Source organism: Anas acuta, chromosome 19 (genome assembly GCF_963932015.1).
Source record: "Anas acuta chromosome 19, bAnaAcu1.1, whole genome shotgun sequence".
In the NCBI taxonomy this organism is placed as follows: Eukaryota; Metazoa; Chordata; class Aves; order Anseriformes; family Anatidae; genus Anas; species Anas acuta.
The window spans coordinates 4,114,508-4,134,501 of record NC_088997.1 but is presented as its reverse complement, the minus strand read 5'-3'; the positions used below and the strand labels follow the sequence as shown (position 1 = coordinate 4,134,501).

General features: G+C 47.7%; 1 protein-coding gene across 4 annotated transcripts; it reads left to right on the top strand.

The window, feature by feature from the left end:
- The first annotated feature begins 534 nt into the window (after nucleotides 1–534).
- On the top strand, nucleotides 535–19,894 carry P2RX5 (purinergic receptor P2X 5). 4 transcript variants are annotated; one of them, XM_068655976.1, is made up of 14 exons: nucleotides 535–724; nucleotides 827–929; nucleotides 1,142–1,293; nucleotides 9,149–9,299; nucleotides 10,596–10,667; nucleotides 11,961–12,036; nucleotides 12,390–12,486; nucleotides 12,957–13,037; nucleotides 13,781–13,919; nucleotides 14,689–14,825; nucleotides 15,530–15,623; nucleotides 16,162–16,227; nucleotides 16,965–17,047; nucleotides 17,485–19,894. In XM_068655976.1, the coding sequence occupies exons 5-14, from the start codon at nucleotides 10,617–10,619 to the stop codon at nucleotides 17,558–17,560; spliced, it is 900 nt and encodes a 299-aa protein (XP_068512077.1). In that variant the 5' UTR covers nucleotides 535–724; nucleotides 827–929; nucleotides 1,142–1,293; nucleotides 9,149–9,299; nucleotides 10,596–10,616; the 3' UTR covers nucleotides 17,561–19,894. The 4 variants fall into 4 exon arrangements, with proteins under 4 accessions (XP_068512077.1, XP_068512076.1, XP_068512075.1 ...); XM_068655974.1 differs by lacking the exons at nucleotides 535–724; nucleotides 827–929; nucleotides 1,142–1,293 and adding an exon at nucleotides 6,539–6,865; XM_068655977.1 differs by lacking the exons at nucleotides 535–724; nucleotides 827–929; nucleotides 1,142–1,293; nucleotides 9,149–9,299 and adding an exon at nucleotides 6,727–6,865.
- The last annotated feature ends 100 nt before the right edge of the window (nucleotides 19,895–19,994 follow it).

Sequence of the window (19,994 nt, the reverse complement as noted above, 5' to 3'; positions counted from 1 at the left end):
GATGTTTTTTCGTAAATGCATTACAGTGTTCTGTGACTTGTAATTTCCGATGAGTGCCATTCGATCATTTAATTCTTCACAATTGCTGTAGTAGATGCCAAACACATTTGCAGTAATTGGATGGCACTTAAGGGATTAGTGAAGACGGCCAAGATTTTTCAGTCATCCAAGCCACAGCTGGGTTTTTGTGCTGTTTCCATGGAAGTCTTGCTGTGTCTGCTTCTAAATTTATTTGTGATTTGCGTTTTGAATAAAATCCCCTGTGCAAAAGCCTTGTCAACATTGTGGCCCTGCTGCATAGGCCTTACTTTAGTGCACTTGGACAGTGGCACAGTTATGCCATCTCCCTGGATGACAGAAGATTTGCAAGTGACACTTTTGGAGTCATTAATTGCCAGCCTCACGCATTAGCAGAATGTTTGGGGTCCAGGTGTGATGGGTGGAGAAGCTGCTGCAGACAACTGGGAGGCCTCTGAGCTGTGAGGGTCATTAATGACTGACCTTTGTACATCACACACATGTACAGAAGAGTGCTGATCACCCATCCCCATCACACCATCTGTCTTAGCTTTGGTCCTGGCTCTAAATCATTCCAGGTTTGAACATTATCGTCTAGTAGGTCAGCTCAGCCTGACAGATTCTGGCTATTTTTTGCTGTGGTATATAGCCAAGGAGTAGGAGGTGTGACAGTGGGTGTTGGCTGACAAGAATTGCTGCATCTGAGGTAGCTTTTTATTTTTTAACTTGAAGGGGAGGATGGATACATTTCGTAATGCTGTTTTAATCAGGAGTGATATCAGCTGCTTCTGTCTTTCTCATATGCCAGGAAGATTCACAAACCTTGGGGTATAATTCCTTCCATGTGGTCAGAAGCTGGCAGGTTCATGTATTGGACTCTGGGAGTGCAGACAGCGTGGTGGTTAGCAGGAGTAAGTAAAATGGAAGTCTGCTCTTCAGGAAAGCTTATCAGAAAAAGGGCTTAAGTAGTTCTTCATTAAGCGCTGGGTGCTGACGTAAAAGAGCATCAGATAGGAGCAATGAAGTGCTTTGTTAGGCCTGAGAGCCTGTTGGGGCAGATTTACTTGGAGGTTAATTGGATTACACTCTCAAAAAAGAAATTTCCTGTCTCTTATTATAACAGGATGGATAAGCTGGAATGGAGCTGTGCAGCTGCTAGCGGGTTGCTTCGACACTGCCAGCTTGGCCAGAGCAGCTCCAGTATGTCCGTGCTCCGCTGCTCCCTGTGCTGTGGCTCTGTTGTCTGAGCGTGCGTGGGACACATCAGCTGTGCAGGTAAGGGCTTAGAGCACCATCAGCCTCCAGAGCTAAGGCAAGGTCAGGTGCCGGGCTGGTTGGCTGAGGGGGTTGCTGTTGGAACCTTTTCCTATGTGGGTCAAGTCTAAGTACCGCGAATGTTTTGTTTTCCTACAGCTGGAAAGAATTGCCAGTTGGTAATTCCAGAGAGGGAAGGGCAGAGGCCTCAGTCTCGGCTTTCTGGGTCTTTACGTGATGAAATTCTCCGCTGGCCAAAGCGGATGAAGGTTTCTCCCCAGCACTGGCTGCAAGGCAGGCAGCCTCTGCTAACAGCTCTCCAGCCAGGACCTGTTCATACCCTGCCAGGCCAGGGATGATGCACCTTGACAAAGAAGCAAAAAGGTGGTCGGTCAGGCATGTTTAGGAGTACACATTTCATTAAAAACATTTGTCTTTCAGGCCTTCGATTTAACATTCTCCTCTTACTCCCTAATGATGCTTTTATGGGCTGACTTTAGAAGCTGAAAATTACAGCATAGCACTGTGTAACACTGCCATTCCAGCTGTCATTGCGCTCAATGTCCCACCAATGGTTTATGTGCATTTTTACTAAATTTCTGTTATCTGAGAGTGCTAGCTGTCTCACAGGACAGGGCATGATGGGTTACTTTCATTAGATATGGTGTATTTTTCTTTCTCTCTTTGGTCCTATTCCTCAAGCACTTTCACTTCTCAGGCTGGGAGAGAGGAGTGAATGAAAACGACAGCTGATGATAACAAGAATTCCCGTACGCTATGTAGGATTTTCAAGAGCTGGGAGAGCAACCTGGAAAATTCTTCTGGAAGCAATGAGCTGAATGAAAGAGACAATATATTCTAGAACTCCATCAGGCTTCCATTTTTCAGCTCTACAGACAGGTTTGGATTCTTCTGTGGATAATGACAGAAAGATTCTTCCACACATTACCTTTCTACAAGCCTCTGGCAAATAATATTCTTCCTAAAGTGAGGGGAGGGAAAAAAAAAAAAAAAAAAAGAAAAGATCTGTATGTTTTTCTAGTAACTCCTGAAAGATTTCATTTTCCATTGTGGCTGGGTGTGCACAAGTGCCAGTTACAAGGACATATATTGAGGCTGATTTCTGTCAATTTTTCACTGGCAAGTAGTAACCTATTTCTTATTTACACTGCAAAGTCACAGCAAGTATTAAAAAGGAAGTTGAATGGAACATTTTTCACTGCAGGTTGCACGCTTCTTTATTCTCAAACTCATTTTCAGAATGCAGGCTGATGTTACTGATTTCCTGTGCTTCAATGTGCATGTGCTGTGGTTTAGAAGCAGTTTCCTCTTTCAACCTGCTGAACTCTTGCCCTTGTTTTCCTTAGATGTTGACCTAAAGGTATGATTACTGTGAGAAAGAAAAACAAAATGTTAACGGAGAGCTGACTTCTCCCTTTTCCACTGTTCATTTCCTTGCCAAAATAGTTTATCTCTTATTTACGTCCTCTGCTCCTTGCCTCCTTTCTATTTCAGTAGCTGCTCTGGCGCCTCTCTGGATGATGCATCTGCATTGCTCAGGCATTTGCTGCAGGAGCATATTCAGTGCTTCAGAAATGTCTGAGTGTTTTGTGACTCAGCTGTCATTCAGTTGGGAGCTGATGCTTTCTGTTGCACTTGATAGCCCAGTAAAGGGTGGATTGGGGATCGCAGAGAGCAGTAATGCCTAGAGAATGATCACTTGGAACTGAAAGAGAACAAGACAAGTGCCTAAAATGGGTACCTCCAACAGGCACTTGAGGTCTGTACTGGTCAGGGTTGTCTGCTATTGTTTGGAAAATGTGTGGTCCCTTTTGGGCGTCACTTAAAGGTAGCACTAGACCATGTTACTGGGTGGAATGTGAAATGTTTCTAACCTACAATGCCATAAAGAGACAGATGTGACCTTGGTACGTTTTGAATGTCACTATGTCAGGGCAGGGGTCTAAAGTTTAATTTCCACAGTCCCTTTACATGGCCTTTACGGGCTCATGACTGGACTGAAATCAGCTGTGGGTTGGATTAACACCAAAGTGCTACCGGCAGATGGAGAGGAATACAGATGAGTAGCAGTCTGGGCAGACAAGAGATGTATCTTATACCTACATGTGAATAATGGGAATAATTAGTGACAGCAGTACAACGAGTTACATGCAGGTGTGTGTCAGGAATAAAAAGAGAGAGAACGTGAGAGTTTCAGTAGTGGAGGATAAATCCTCCCTGTGAGAATCTCCAGACTGAGTAAATAGCCCTCATGGGAAAGGAGCAGAACTGTTTGTTTTTCCATGGGAAATGGAAGTCCAATAGAGTCCAAGATGTTGGACTCAAGAAGGGAGATATCTTGCAGAAGAGATCCAGCCTGAGTCCCTTGAGAAGGACACAGAGAAACTGCTTTTCTTTGTCTGTAACTGATGGTTAGATTTTAAGTTATTTACTCCCTGCTTCATGAAGCTGCTTGTTTGAACAGCCCATGGATACTTTGAGAAACACGCCAGTCATCTTGCTTTCCAAGCAACAAAAAAATAAGGTCGTGAGAACTACAAGGTGATGAAATCAATAACTGCAAGAGCATGCCAGCAGCACTGTTGTCAGCAGAAGTCTTTTCCTGTGTCAAGTAACGTTCAGAATATTCTCAGGTGCATCTGATAAAAATTGAAACTTCGTGTTCAAAAAGAGCAGTTGCAACTCTGCTTCTACTTGATGGCTCTAAAAAAAAAGAAAAAAAAGTCATTTTTTCATGCTCTTTTTCATTAGTGATCAAGTGTGGTTGACATCTTCAGGTTACGCCTGTAACAGGAACACTTTTCTCTCTAAGCAGCATTTTTTCTAACCTGTGTAAATCCATTCTCAGATTAATTAACCTGGAAAGTAATTGCAAAAACTCATAGCAGACCTATGTCTGTGCCACTGAGTTAAACCAGGCCAGGAGGCAACACACTATTTAACTCTTAGCATGTGCAGTCACCCAGGCAGATAAGGATGTGCCTCCAGGGAAGATGAGGATGGAGAGAGGGGTCTCTGGACAGCACCAAGGGCTGGCTTGTCTTCACTGATCCAATACTTTCTTTGTTCATGACTTTGAATACTCTTAGTGCAACAGGAGCAGTGCTGGAAGCAGTCATGAGCCAATGGCACGTAGCCCTGAGACACGGGGTGTGCTGCTGGGTGGCTTGTGCTTGTGGACTTGTCTGATTTAGGAGCAGGTGAGCAGAAGGTCAGGTGCTGGCTCCTTCAGCCTGCATTTCTTCCGTACTTGTTTCTGGCCCCAGTGACTGCTGTGGCCTCCTTCCTCCCTGCAGAAGTGTGTGTTTTTGGAGATTTTTATTTCCTTGGGTTATTAGATGTTGGAAGAGTTTTTGTTTGTGCTTCAGGCTTTCACAGAGAGGATCTCTGAAACTGCCAGTAGTGACAGTCTGGTCTGCAGGTAAAGAGGAGTAGATACAGTCATCAACCACTATTTGAGGAAATGGGAACCCATGAACTCTTGAGTGAGAAAGAGGGCTCCAGGAGGAGCTTGGGAAGCAAAAAACATGTTTTGTGAGATTGGTGGTGCGAGGCAGAAAGATACTGCCCATGTGGAGGGAGCAGATAGGGAAAGGAGGGGTCCGGGTGAGCAGGAGGTGAGCAAGAGCAGCCTCTTGCCTCTGCTGAGGCTGAAGGGTGGCTGCAAAGTTTGGGAGGGGGGTTTGGGCTAACCCTGAGCCAGAAGGCAGAGTTCAGAGGGTGCCCGTGGGTGTCCCTCAGCAGCTTGTGTGTCGCCCAGGAGACTCCTTGGGGAAGAGCCGGGTGCTGAAATGATCTCAAGCCATGGGGCTGGCAATAGAGGAGAGCAGCAGCCTCTGGGTTAAAAAGAGCTCACGGGCAGATTTCTGATCTAGTTTTGCAGTTGCTGGAGAAAGGTTTCTTTCACTTTGTGGTAGGAAACTCTAGGGATGGCTGTAGGATGAGGGACAAAATGAGGTATTTTGAGGATATTCATTATTAAACTGTTCGTGATTCTCTTGTGATTTGGAGCAATCTTGGCACACATTCACTAAACGTCTGATCCATCTGTGTAAGTTTGATACAGATTTTAAGGAGAATGAAAGGGAAAATTTCTACAATTCCATAAAACCTGGGATCTTGAGAAATGCTTCTCCCTAGGAAAAGAGTTGCTCAGGGAGGACGTGTGTGTGCTGGAGCAGCTCAGCTCGCTGCACTGTCCGCAGCCTCGATAACGTGGCAGTTGTGCACATCCAGCGGGTGGCTGTGACCCCCTCTCCTGACCTCTGTCCAGGTGCGTATCACAGGTGCCTGCTGTGAAATCTCGAGAGCCTTTCTGGTCCTGACTGAGCTCCCTGAGCTAATTGAGTGCTCAGGTGTGAGCTAATTAGGTGCTTGTGCATGAATGCAGTAAGCCCTGCAGTTTATGCCTGATACACACCTCATTTCTCTGACAAACACCTTGTAATAGATGCAGCCTCTGGGCAGTCCCGACCTGGAGCAGCCCCTGGGAGACATCTCCCATCAGTGCACGTGTGTGGGATCCCCATGGAGTGGGCACGCTCTAGTTCAGGTCCCAGCTTGCTGCTGGAGCTTCTCTTGGTGAGGAAGGTCAGCTCCTTTAGCTCAGATGCTGGAAGATGCTGGCTAACTTCATTTTCCTCCTCAAAGCTCATTCTGTATCCTCCCTCCTTGGTTAAATAATAGTCGTTTCATGTCCTTGATTAGGAATCATCTCTTGTACTACTGGCTAGTAAACAACTCTCATCTCAGTGAGGACAAAATCCATTCCTCTCCCTTTGGTATTGCATCAGAAGGTATGTTTTGTACCTAAATGCACCTAGCTCAGCACTCGCTGTGCATTTGGATGAGACTCGATGGTGATTGATCCCTTAATTACATGCAGAATTTATTAGTTTCTTAAATTGTTTTGTTTGTTTGTTTGTTTTGTGGGATGATGCAGTAGCCAGGCAAGTATTTTGGGTGGCTGTTAGGGACCCAAGCTCTCATTGCTCATGCAAATGCTTAAGAAATTAAAAACTTAACCAGGTGTTTTGCCACCATGTGAAGGCTGAAGGCAGGCTTTAATTCTTACCAGGGAGACACTGTGGCTCTGTCACCTTGAATGCCTTAACGTGGTGTCATTATAAACACCTGCCAACTGGGCCAACTGGGGGGGGGGGGGGAGAGAAATGAAACGCAGGAGCAACACCGAGGTGGGGGCTTCCCCAGAGAATAACTCATCTGGAAAGCAGCCAGGGGAAGATATCGTGTTAGTGCAGCTGCCAGTTTCGAACCTGAGCGCTGCTGCCAGCGAGCAGCTGACAGGAGGGAGGAGATCAGCCTCTCGCTCGGAGGGGTTGGTGTGTCAGGTTGCCATGCAGAGCACGTGTGGGTAACGCAAGCGGCAAACGCTGCTCCCTGCCTCAGCCACCGGTGGGGAGCGAGCTGGGAGGATGGGGCAGGTGGCTTGGAAGGGTTTGTTCCTCTCGCTTTTTGATTATAAAACGGAGAAATACGTCATTGCAAAGAACAAGAAGGTGGGGATTCTCTACCGAGTGGTGCAGCTCTCCATCCTGGCTTACCTGGTGGGGTAAGGATTGCTCTGTGTGTGATGTGCTGCTGTGGTTGCCTTTGCTTGCTGTGCAGGGAGGAAGATTGATGCAGGGCGCTCTGCATACAGCGACAGCTCGCTGTGGCAGTGCAGATAGTTAGGTTTATTTATAACACTGCTGTTTTGTAATGTCTAATGAACTCATACCTGATTTTTCACCTGCTAGGGATTGCTAGATTCATCTCTACCTTCCCGATTAGTGCAGTGTTAAAAATAGAGCAAATGGCACTGGGGCTCCGTACTGCATTATTTAAGCCTTTATTTCTGTATTTGGTAGGAAAGCTGCCAAACCTTAATACTTGACTCACTGGAGACAATAGCATTTAGGGCCATGGTTGCTGAGTCTTGGGACAAACCTGGCTTGTCTGCACGGCTGCATGACGTGCTCAAGTCTAAATGGGAGGGAACCAAGCACAAAGTGGCAAATGTCTTTGTGGGAGTGGGCTGCAGCAGCCAGGATTGTGGAGGATGAGGCAGTGTGAATGTCAGCTGCCTTGCGTTTATTTCTGAGCTGGGCATGGAGATGGCTACACCATCACTCAGAAAAGGCCCAGTTCTGCCGGAGAAGTGACATGTAACAAACACAGCCGTACTCCTTGCAGCTTGCAGGCTGTGATGTGGGATTATCCAGCCTTCGTGAAACCTCTGATGTTGCTTTTTGCATTTCTGAGGCTTTTCAGAATGTGATTCATAAGCCTCACCCTCACTGTCTGTGCTTTTGGGTCCCCTCACCTTTCTTTCACCTCATGTTTTCATCGATTAAATATAGCAGGGTCATTTTGGCATGCTGGCTTTATTTATAGAAAGGTGTACAGTTTCAGAGCTTTACTTAGCAGGACAGAGATGGAGCCTCAGCACTCTGGTATGTATTAGCTGCTGAAGGAGGAGTGCTGCAGATAAGGTTGCTGAGCACACGTCCTCCATTCAGGAGGGACAGAGCAGGAATGACTGTGAATATTCAGAGACTGCCTGGGCCATACAGGCTGTTTTCTTTCCCAGGCACACGTTGCCTTCTGCAGACCTTTGGCACTGTCACCGCCGGTGCCTGCGGTGCCTCCTCTGGGGCTGGGGCTTGCAGCTTTGTCCCAGAGGTGGTTTGTGTTAGCCTGCTGCCTGGCTGCTCGGCTCTGTACCTGTACCTGTTCGGAGGCTGGCTCAGGAGCTGTGCTCATCCAGCCCATCTGGACTGATTGCATGTGGCTGCTGTTCCCTCCCAGATTCACTGAGGGACACTCCAGAGTCTCTCGTTAAGCTTTCCTAGGAGAGAAGAAGAATGTTGTTGGAAAAACCGGGTGGTGAATGTTATTACTCAGGCTTGTCAGGCACAGCCTGTGTCAGTGCTGCTCAGCCCCGGAGATGGCTGCTTGTGCTTGCTGGGATGCTGCAGCCCGGGGCTGTGCACTGCAAAGGGGAGCTGTGCCAGCAGCTGCAGCCTGCGTCCCTCCCTCAAAACCTGCCCCAGCACCGTTAGCTTCTTCAAGGGTCTTGGTGATTCGTTGTCTTGGTAGGTGATTTTGACAATACTGTGCAGAAACAGGAGACATTTCATTTAACCCAGAGAGGCCTTCACCCTATAACAGGGAGTTCTCGCTGCTTCCAGTGGGAAGAAGTGAGTGAAGCCCTTCCGCGGGCTGTTCAGAGAGGAAGCAGCTCTTCCAGATGTGCTTTTGAGAAGCCCAGAGCACAGCCCTGGGTGCAGTCACGTTGTTAGCATTGCACTGGCTTACAACAGATCCCATATCCAGCTGAGAACACTCCCTGCAGATCTCAGTTAGCAACATTCAGCTCTCCTGCTTGCAAAGCATCTCCCCAGTTGTGACCTGTTGGTGGGCTCATAGCATAACAGCAAGGTGTTAAAATGGGGTTGAATCATTCACTTGTGAAACCAACCACATTTTTCACTGCAACTTGCAAAAGCTTTTGTTATTTTTCACCTTGAGGAGCACAGAGCCCTGCTCTCCCCTCGTCCCACCAAGGTCACTGAGTATAGCACAGGATGTGGAGGCGGGAGGCTTGGTTTTACACCCACTAACCAGTTTCTACACCTTTCACTGTGCAGGTGGTCTTGGTCCTTGGCATACAGTAGATAAGAGCAGCTTGTGACCACTTCATTCTGAACCCGCAGTAGTAGTTACAGAGGGTTTGGTGTTATTCGAATATTTTGATCTGCTCTTGAACAGTGTTTGGCCTTAGTGTAAACCTCAAGCTAACCTGTTTTCTGATGTTACTTGCTAATGCTGCTGCCTGCTGTGTTCTTTGCAGGTGGGTGTTTGTTGTCAAGAAAGGCTATCAGGACACAGACACGTCCCTCCAGAGCTCTGTCATCACCAAGCTGAAGGGGGTGGCCTTCACCAACACCTCAGAGCTGGGGGAGAGGCTGTGGGATGTTGCGGACTATGTTATCCCTCCACAGGTTGGCATCACCCTGCTTCTACCCATCAGGGAGAAAAGCATGTTCCAGTGTGGGTGCTGGTGGAAAGGCTGAAGTGATGTGCCCAGGTCTTTCCTGTGAATAATCAGGAGATTGGCCAGAAGAGAGTACTTCTGTGCCTACTCTTAGGTCTTCCCTGCAAATATGGGAGCAACCTTGTCTATCTCGCAAAGGACGATACTTGGCAAACACAACCTGTCAGCAGAAGTCCCACGGATTTCAGTGGGACTGCTCAGCTGAACCTCCTTTCTTGGGCTGGAGCAGATGTACGTGGGGCAGCCCAGAAGAGGTGGGAGATAGGGGGGAAAAAAATGTGGTGGAAATTGAGTGATACTTGACGTGCATCCGGCTAAACCTGCCTCGCTGCTTCATTGGCTTGGGCAGTGAGTTGTATAGCTGCTGCTTAAGGAGGAGAGACCAGCAGATGGGGCCTGCTATCATGTTGGAAACTGCTGAACTGTGCTTGCTGGGGGCTGCTTGTTTGTGCGCTTCCCCTGCTAGCATCTGCCACGTGTGCATGAAAGGGCACGAGGGAAAATCGTGATTCTGTGCTGACAGGGCAGAAAGCTGTAAATTGAACAATTTACGTGTCTGTACGTAAGAACAAGGCTTCACCTTCTTTCTGCTGCATCCCTTGTTTGCTCAGATCTGTAGATTTGCGCTCTGCATCTCCACCAGTTTTAGCATGCAGCCTTCCTGCCAGCTGTTGATCTCCAACCAACATGTGCTGTGCAGCTGGAAGGCCAGGCAGCAGGCTTGCAGTGCCTCTTGTGCAAGCTGTAGGGAGCCGTGGGACCCTTAGCAAGTAGCTGGTTGTGTGTACCCAGAAATTAAATGCTGGCGCAGATATCTGGGCTACAGCACCAGGAACTCCAATGTGGCTGGGCAATAAGGCTGCAATATGGAATCCAGCACAACCATGGCGATGGTAGACCCTGGGCTCCCAGTGAAACACGGGAACTTCCATGGGCTGTGAGTGCCAGTGCCACACCGTAACCTGGGACAGCTGCAGCTTGCTGTGATTTCAGCCCTCACCTGCTTTTTGTAACGGACTGATCACTGCACCTCCCTGTGCCAGAGCTTCCCCAGCTGGGTGAGTGATTGGCAATACCTAAACTCATCCAAAAGACTACTCAGACGGAGCTCTGCTGCATCCCAGCTTGAAAAGCACCAGGAGAGAGGGAAGTGTTACTGTTCTGCAGAGAATTGCATTTTTCTTGTAAGAGGTTCTCTAAAATAGGTTTTCTGACCCTTCTTGCCTTGCTTTGTTTATTCTAGGGTGAAAACGTCTTCTTTGTCATGACGAATCTGATTGTGACCCCAAACCAGAAGCAAGCTACGTGTCCTGAGGTAGGAAGAACTGAGCCCCCGGCCCCCCGACCCCTACAAAACTGGGGGTAAGAACTGACAGAGGACACTCGGGGAGCAGTGAACACGGGAAGGATAAAAGGCGAACCCTGTTTCTCTGTACTATTATATCTCAGTTGGGAAAGTTGGACTGGTTACTGCAAACCTGGGAGGCTCAATCCTCTTAATTTCCAGAGGTACTGGTCATGTAGAGTCTCGCTTGACTTTAGTTGAAGGTGTTGGATGTCTGCCCAGCTGGAGATGAGACCAGAATAGGGATTATTTAGGGTCAGAAAAGGCCATGGGAAAACAACTTAGAGGTGACTCAGTCTGTTTACTGGTAAGGAGACTTTCTAAGAGCCCCATCCTTCGACGGGCTGAACATTCAGGCTTTCACTGCTTTCAGGACACTGTGAAGGTGCTTAGCACCTTCCAGAATGTGTCTTATGGGCCAAAAGCACAAGGTTTTAAACCCTGTCATATTTAATTGACCTCTTTGGAGACATGGTTCAGAATGGGCTGGAGCCTGGGGGACGAGGATGCTGGCCATACAAGGAGTGTTGTCGGCATGCAGCAATGATTAATTTTCCTTATCACAAGCACAGGGGTAACCCAGGCCCAAGAGCACAGCTTGTTTGGTAAGGACACGGCTGTCCTCTAGTGGCTGCATTAACCCAGCATGCAGCCAAGAGAAGGGCAAGTTTGGGCGCCCAGAACTTGTTGCTTAAATCAAAGATACCGTTACCTCCTAAGGTGAAGTACTGTGGTCTCCTGCTTATTTTTGGTGACTGGTAGGAAGTGATGCCTGGGTTTTTGCACAGCTTGTCCCTCTCCAGATTGAGCAGAGGCCAAAAGCAGGACGTCTTAGCTAAAGTGTAGTGTTGCTGGCGCTGTGCTACTGCCAAGATATTTGCACCCAGCCTGCAGTTACTGCTTCAGCTGCTCATTTTCGCTGTTCACCATCCTGTAGATGATTCACCCTACGACAGTGTTACTTAATTACCCCTCTGAGTCAGTCTCAGGAGCATCACTGAACTGAATTAGCCTGGAGAGTGAGACTGGGATTTCCTGGAGTTTGTAGATTTATGCCCTCAGTGCTGGGCAGAACATCCCCATGCTTTGCTCACTGACCAAGCACCTGCTCCCAGCCAGGTTATGCATGAGCAGTGCGAGGTCGGATGCAGCCCTTCTGTGTGGCTGCCCTCCTCAGCTTGTTTGTGCAGTGAAATGTGTGCAGCTCTGCTGCTGCCTCGTGTCCTGTCACAGGTCTCACTTCTGTCCTCTTCCACTTTGCAGAGTGCCAGCATTCCTGATGCCCTGTGTTACAAGGATGGGGACTGCCCGGCCGGGCAAGCAGTGGTGGCTGGCAACGGTAAGGAAGAGGGCCCTCCTTCTGAACTGTTCCTGGTAGAGGCAGGTTTCTTCAGAGACATCAGCCTGGTTTACAACCCCACAGATCTCTGATTTGAGCAGCAATAACTTTATTTTCTTCGCTATCTTTCATTATGATTTTTGCCTTGTTTACAGCTCTGTGATGGCTAGACCAAAAGAACCCCAGGCTGCTCAGAGAAGCAACAAGAGAGTGGTTGTTCCAGCCGAGGGGCCCTTTCACAGCAGGGAGGAGGGCTTAGGGTGGTGGTGAAAAGCATGATTTTCATTTACCCTGTAGGCAAGGCGAGGCAGCGGCTGCTGTGTGTGACCATTTCTGTGCTGTCTGTGCTGCAGGAGTTAAGACTGGCCGTTGTTTGAAAGAAAGGGACAGCATCAGAGGGACTTGCGAGATATTGGCCTGGTGCCCAGTGGAGAAAAGATCCAAGCCCAAGTATGTGGCTGTCCTATGCTGTTTCCAAGCTCAAGTTGCTTGGCTTGTGTGTCATTCAGGGCAGTGTCTGGGTTCTCTCTGCTTGGATGTCTGCTTGAATGCCAGCTGTTCCAGTGCAGGAGGGAGCTCTGCTTGACCCTCAGCGGGACTGGTCCTCTGCTCCCCCTGCTTTGCTCACTGGCTATCCCGGGGCTGTGTCCAGCTCTCAGTGCTCCCTCTCAGCCTGCATGCTCCTCACTAACAGCTTGCTGGCAGTGTGGGGTGAGTGGCTTGTCTGCCAGGGAAAGGGCAGAGCTGGGATCTGGCTGTGGAAGTGCAGAATCTGGCTGCTGAAGCTCTAAGCTCTGAGCAGAGGATGCACCCTGCAGAAGCACCACAGGATGGTACCTAGCTGTTTCTTAAATGGCAGTTCCAGTTAAACATGTGCACAGAGTACAAAATTTAATGTGGAACAAACCTTTCTCTTCCAGGAAACCACTTCTTGCCAGCGCAGAAAACTTCACTGTTTATATCAAGAACTCGATCCGGTTCCCCAAGTTTAAGTTCTCCAAGTAAGTGCAGGTGCTCGGAGGTCCCCGTATCCTCTCCATCACAGAGCCAGTAATCCTGATTTGCTCCATTGTCCTTCTCCTGCCTGAGGGATAGGATGGGAAAGTTAATGTTTCCTCTTCTGAGGCACAGACTGTGTGAGAGTAAGTTGATAAGGTTATCCATCACCAAACGTGGTCTGTGGTGGCTCCTACAGCATGGGATGCAGCTGGGGAATGCCCTAAGGCAAGGGAGCTGCTCCTCAGACAGTGCATAGTCAGGTTTCTGAGCTGCTTCTGCTCCCAGATATTCCTCCTCTTCCATAAAAATGAATCTGTTTGCGTTTGCTGCTGCAGCTCTTGCTACAATAAGACGGAAAGAGGGTGTAGAAGGAAGTGTGGTTTTGCTGTTCTGCTGGGCTCAGCTAGACATTTCTAGTACCCTTATTTATTAACTTGAGAAGAGAAAATGGTCCTGGAGCACTCTATCAGCCTGCTCCATGCAAGGCCTTCTTTGAACCCAGATTCAGCTGACCTAGTCCCCAGCTAGCCTTTTTGTGTGAGCCACCTGCTTTCCCTAGGCCAGCAGTAGAGAAGCTCACAGGGTGACAAAAAAAAAAAAAAAAAGAATAGCTGGTGGCAAGGTGCCATTTCTGTTCTGCTTGTGGGATGCTGAAGAAACCTTTTGTCTCTGCAGCCTTGGGGGTGTAGGCTGTGTAGGCAAGCAAAGAGGGACACAAGATGGCTTCCCCTCTTCCCACATGCAGGATGAACGTGCTGGTAACCGACAACGAGTCCTACCTGAAAAGCTGCCGCTACAGCACGGAGCATCCCTACTGCCCCATCTTCCTCCTGGGGAACATCGTCAGATGGGCTGGGAGCGACTTCCATGAAATGGCTTTGGAGGTAGGAGTGTGTTTTTCCAGCTCGCTGTACTGCTCGCTGGGTGGCTGTGAGGCCCAGGGATCTGCCTCCCAACCAGGCTTGCAAGAAATAATGCTGTTTCTTAAAATCACACTGGTCCCATTTATCCTGTTCCCAGGGAATGGGAAGCAGGGCAGTGTAGGTCCTCTGGAAGAGATGCTTGGGTCAGGTTTCTGTTATTTAGGGCTGCTTAGAAAATGCTGCTCAAGATTACTAAACCACTGGCTTAGACCCAGAACCCTGGGATGTCAGCGGTGCTCCCCCTGCTCTGGAAACACCCCATAAGGTTGCCTTTGTGGGGAGAGCCAGGTGAACGGGCCCATTTCTGCAGGGATGCCTGGGGCTGCAGCGCCAACCAGGTGGCAACCTGGCTGTAGCACAGGACAGGGAGATGGAGTCAGTCTGAGGCATCCTGGGGAGCATGGGGTGAGGAGTGCAGGCTTTGTGCTGGCTTTCACACTTGTGACCTTTATCCCCGCATTAAAGAGCGTCTTCTCCACTGAAGTATGTTATAGGCACTTAATGAAATCGGGATGGGAAGCCACCTCCTGGGATCCCAGCACAAGCAAAACTAGGGTTGTGTGAAGAGTAATGTGATTATTATCGTAGGCTTAGTCTGTCCACAGTCGTGTGTCCAGAAATGCATCTGTTCTTGTCCCCAGGGAAAACTTGCCCTAGGATCTGACAAAGTTGAAGACAGACTGGTTGAACTAAGCTTAAAAAACTCACACTGTCTCTCTCTTTCGTTAAGGGTGGTGTGATAGGAATTCAGATTGAATGGAACTGTGATCTTGATAAAGCCCCTTCTGAATGTAATCCTCACTATTCTTTTAGCCGGCTGGATAACAAGTTTGCAGAAAAGTCCATCTCTTCTGGGTACAACTTCAGGTGAGTAAAGAGGAGAACGTGATGCAGTACCTGCAGTCGGGCTGAGCTGGTCTGACTCACTGGTGCTGGAGGTTGGCAGCGAGGTAGTACCAGACTGGATTGTGCCAGGCACTGCCCCAGCCAGGCACACTGCTTCAGGGGAGGGAAGGAAGGAGGGAGGGAGTCATGCCCATGGCAAGCTCCTCACTTTCCAGGCACTTGCCCAAGCAATTATCCTCCGTGTGCTGCCTGCACCGGATTCCTGATGCATGCGCTGTAATTTCCAGCTTGAAAACCAAGATCATTTATGACCTCTGCCAGTCCCTTCATAACCAGTACTACCCACTGCTCCTCTGCCTGATTCCCAGTCAATTAACTCCCAGCAAGACCCATAGGTTCAGGCCATGATATCCCTGTTGCAGTACATTTCTTTTCCATATTCCACATGGCAATGGGAAAGGAACATCCAGAGAAGCTGCAACTCTGCTATAACCACGTGTAGACGCTTCCCAATCTGAGTGGCTTTCTGATACCATCAGCTAAGAAACACGCTGAGAAGTTCCTGACTTGATTGCCACTGGGAGACCTGGTGTGGGAACCAGGCTTGAAAGATAAAGCTGGTTTTGATAGAGGAATAGATCCGTTTGAACAGATGGGTGAACTCGGATGGGTTCTTGTGTGTGGGGACAGATAATGGAGTTAAAATCTGCATTGTTCCATTCCAGGTTTGCCAAATATTACCGGGATGCTGCTGGGGTTGACTACCGGACACTCTTTAAAGCATATGGAATCCGTTTTGATGTGATGGTGAATGGCAAGGTGAGGTTCCAGGCCAGAGTATTTCTTAGCCTGGAGTGGGTGAAGGGGGGAGATGCTTCTCAGTGAAAGGGCAGCTTTGGGATGAGAACAGCTTCTCCGGCTTGTTGTAGGAAAGAGCTCTTGCCATTTATCTATGTGGAGCTAACCCTGCATAAGACAGGAGATGACCTGGAGTGCGGACAAGGTCAAGGTCAGCCGTCTGCATCTCTTACACCTAAAAACAGTCTCATGTAAAGTCCAGCAGATGCAATTTTTCCCTGGAGACTGGATTTCCACGTGCATGTGCTGGAGAAAGAGACACCTAATCCAGAGATGACGCAAGTACAGAAATGCAGCCATGAGCAGTTGGCGCTGAGACACAGGCAGACTTTTAGCCTCAAAAATTGTTCACAGCAAATTTTTCTGTGGTTGTGCTCGCTGCTTGCTAACAAAACACACCCACAGGCACTAGTAGCTTCCCCTGTGTAATACCACACCCTTAAGTTTGTTTCTTGGATTGTGCTTTCACTGAATATTTCATGACCCGTTTTTCTTTTAGGCAGGGAAATTTAACATCATTCCCACCGTTATCAATATCGGTTCAGGGCTTGCTCTCATGGGGGCGGTAAGTTGGTGTATTTTCTTACAGTAACATATTGGGACCCAGATCTGTCATTTAGCTGTTAGAGGGATAAAATGCGACCATTTGTTTGTGTTTTCTCCAGCAGAGGCTTTGCTACTTTGGCTGCTCAGTCAGGTGTATGTCTGTGTCCTGTCCTAAAGGCATTTGTATCTTGTAGTCTCCTACAAATTATTCTTCTTTAATGTTCATTATAATTTAGATCTGAACATATCCTTCTCTACTTTGAGATAAAAAATGGTAGTATAAAAAACCTGAACTGTGCTGGCTGATTTCAGCTCTGTTACCATGGAAAGGGCAAACACTGTGACAACTGTGATGTACTCAATTACTACACCCTGCCGGCCATAAAATACCCTAGGCAGAGTTTTTTTCCATGCCTGCCCTCCAATTCTAATTATGCATTAGCTCTTGAGCTGAGATATTCTAGTGTTTAGTAGCTCACCTGTCAGCTCTGTCTGCATGATGCCTTTTCTGAAAGATTTAGGCACCTAGGGACAAAACAAAGGCATCAAAGGGAATTTGGCACAAGGATGAGTAACTGCAGGCCCAGCACACTACCCAGGAGGAGAGCTCGTTGTATGTTATGCAGCCTGGGGGAGTTTGGGGTGGGGGACAGCAGTGTCCCTGTGGGGAGATGGGTTTGCTCCATGACAAATGTCATTGTTACAGGCCATGATGAATTCTTTCTGTTTTTTGTTTGTTTGTTTGCTTTTTTGCAGGGAGCTTTCTTTTGCGACCTGGTGCTGCTGTATCTGATTAAAAAGAGTAACTTTTATCGAGGCAAGAAGTATGAGGAAGTAAAGTAAGGAGGCTTGGCTTTTCTGTTTAAATGTAATGGCTTTATTGTCATGACTAATAGAAATAGGAGGAGATACGGGAACGCAGTAAACTTTAATGGCAAACAAAAGCCAGTTCCAGGAAATTATATTCCTCCAAATGAGTTTAGCCAAGTTACTCCCTCCCTCATTCATCGCTGCAGTTAGCTGGGAAACGAGGGAAGCTGCTGTATCATGGTTGGTCTATAAATGGCCTTGCACTATCAGTTCGTAATGACTGCAGATGGAATTGGGACAGCTCCAAGGGCTCCAGAGCCTCGTGAAACTGAGAATTGGAGCTTTAGGTGTGACAGCCTTTGTGGTAAGGTGTGGTAAGGCCTGGCTGGGAATCTCTTCTCTATGTTGCCTCCTGAAACAGAAATAGCCTGCTTGCCTTTTCTGTCATCCTTGCTTCTCTCCTCAGGTCCAGTTCCAGGAAATCATTATCTAGCCCTACTCTGAATGGGAATCAGAGCCCTGACCAACTCGGTGGGCTCTAGGCACAGTGATGGGGCCATCAGCTGGAATCACATTCCAGGAAAACCACACAGGTGTGAGATGACACTGGGACTGGGAAGCGGAGATACCCAGATGAGATCTACCATCTATTATTGGGATTCCCAGAGGAAAAAAAATCCTTTACAGAACACCCTTCCTTCCCTGAGACGTTCTCTGGTATCCTGAGCTTGCAACACCTGTGTCATCACTATGGATTTATAAGACTATTTTATAAGAGGAAAAAGAAGGCACCAAATGAATGATTTTATATTTATTGATAGATATATCTGTACCTATGTTAACAGCCAGCATTATCCTGTGGCTGTGCTTTGCTTTTAAGTGCTAAAGAGCGGTGATGTGAAACACCAGTGACATTTTGAGGAGGGTTGAGCCCAAGAATCAACCCGTCTCCTGCTCCACTGGTTTGCAGCCACAGCTTCCAACTCCCGCTTTTATTATTTGCAAGATTAGATATAAAGCAGCAGGACTGCTCATGTCAGGAAGTGCAAGGAAATGCAACATTTCAGCAACCCTCAGAGCCCAGAAGAAAGTGGTTTAGTATCCTACGCCACCCAGGCCGAGTGGGCCTGTTTTGGAGCGAGGGGCAGGTGCTTTCACTGCTGTGTGTTGTAACCACTAGGGCTGGAAGCAGAGCTCCTCCAGGAAAAGCCTTTACAACAGCTGCCACAAGGTGCTCCGCTCCTCTCTTCTGGGAGCATCAGGAGACTGAGCCTGCCACAGCTCCGAGTGGAGAAATCGATTTCAGCCATGGCTGGGTCCCAGCTACCTCATCTGCTACCCAGATTCTCCGTTTGTAGTTAACCAGATAACCAACCAGTATTTCAGAGCACAAGGAAGGCAACACGTGCAGAGGGGTATTTTGAAGCAAGACAGGGACAGGTGTTCTTGTGGTTGGTGGGAAGGGTTTTAGCATACTGAAAAACATGGTGCTGGGAATATGTGCATGGAGATGGTTCTCCCTTCTTTGCTTAGTGCCTGGTTTAATTTGCTAGTGATTGTGCTTTCTGTATCGCTTACTAATTGCTCATGGTGGAGAGAGATCTGGAAGGGGCACTTCATGCCTCTGCCCTGTTTTGTAGTACCCTGAAAGTACTGCCAGTACTGTGGAGATTGGAAAGGGGAGCTGTCAGGTAAAACAGACTTTGCCAGCTTCTTCCAAATACACCAACGGGAAGTAAAAATAGAAGACAGATGTCCACTATTTCAACACTTTGGTATCTTTCAAGAGCCACTGGTGGTTTGTTATTTCGCAAGATAAAGTAACGGCAGCCCATTTTGTGAATTTATGCTCAAGTGGGGCTGCAACTACTCTAAAAGAAAGCAATGCTATTATTATTAATTTTCAACTTAAAGTTGGCGTTTGTTTGAGCTAGCAGGAACTGACTCACCAGCTTCTGAAGACGGTAGGTGAATGTTCCTGTCCTTGACGTATTGGTCCTTTCACTTCAAGCCTCTGCACCACGGCTTGGCACAAACTGATCAGTGTTCTGTAAATGCCACTGGTCACCATTAGCCAGTTGTTCTGATAAGAGTGTTTCCATCCACTCTTTGACTATCAAGATTTAAAGGGCTCCTGCTGCAGCACCCTTCTGTATTGTCAGGACAGGTGTAGAGAGGATTACAGCAGCATTACAGAAGGCTGCTGTGATCTGTTACACACAGGGAAACAGCGAGCCCCACCTACCTCTGCTTTAACTGCTCTGAAGTGATTACTCCGAGACTGACTCTAAATGAGAACTCACCTGTGTTAGCAGTGGCAAAGTCTGAACTCAGTCATTGGTAGCAAACCCCACCCAGTCTCGTTCACTCCCTCTGCTCCTGCTAAGTAAATATTAACTAGTCTAACATGTAGCTATAAATGGAGTTAAACACTGGAGATAAAGTAATTTAGGATGAGCTATGGACCTCTGATGCTATAGTTACAGCCAAAATATCTCTAGGCAAACGTGAGTCACCCTGTGTACAACGGACAGGCTGCCCTAGGCAGCCTTTTGAAACTACCACACTAGTGAAACAGCTCAGAATTTTGGCTGTCAGGGCTTCATTCTGTTTAAATAATTGCTAGATGGTGAAACACATGGCGAAGGCCAAGGCATCACTGAGACCAAATAGCTCATCCTAACAGCAAAGCTGACTCTGTTCTACTGAAGTCAGTGCTTCAACTTGACAAAACAGACCAAAGCTATTTCCTGAATTTAAGTCTTTGGGGGGCTTTAGCACCCCAAAATTCACTAGAATGTTTTTCCCTTCTTTATACTGTTCATTTAATGCAATTTGCACAATTGTGATTAATAAAACAACCAGACTTCTCCTTAGGAGCTTGTTTCTTGAGCTTGATTTTTCTTTTTTAATTTGATGTACAGCAATAAACTGTGTTACTTTAGGGTAATGCTCTCTAAGATGCTCTGTAAAACA

What these genes read in the sequence shown, in the direction of transcription:
- P2RX5 (XM_068655974.1), top strand. Translation starts at nt 6,729, where the DNA reads ATGGGGCAGGTGGCTTGGAAGGGTTTGTTCCTCTCGCTTTTTGATTAT. An exon ending in TCCATGAAATGGCTTTGGAG is followed by an intron (nt 13,920 to 14,688) that starts GTAGGAGTGTGT and finishes TCTTTCGTTAAG; the next exon opens with GGTGGTGTGATAGGAATTCA. An exon ending in TCTTCTGGGTACAACTTCAG is followed by an intron (nt 14,826 to 15,529) that starts GTGAGTAAAGAG and finishes GTTCCATTCCAG; the next exon opens with GTTTGCCAAATATTACCGGG.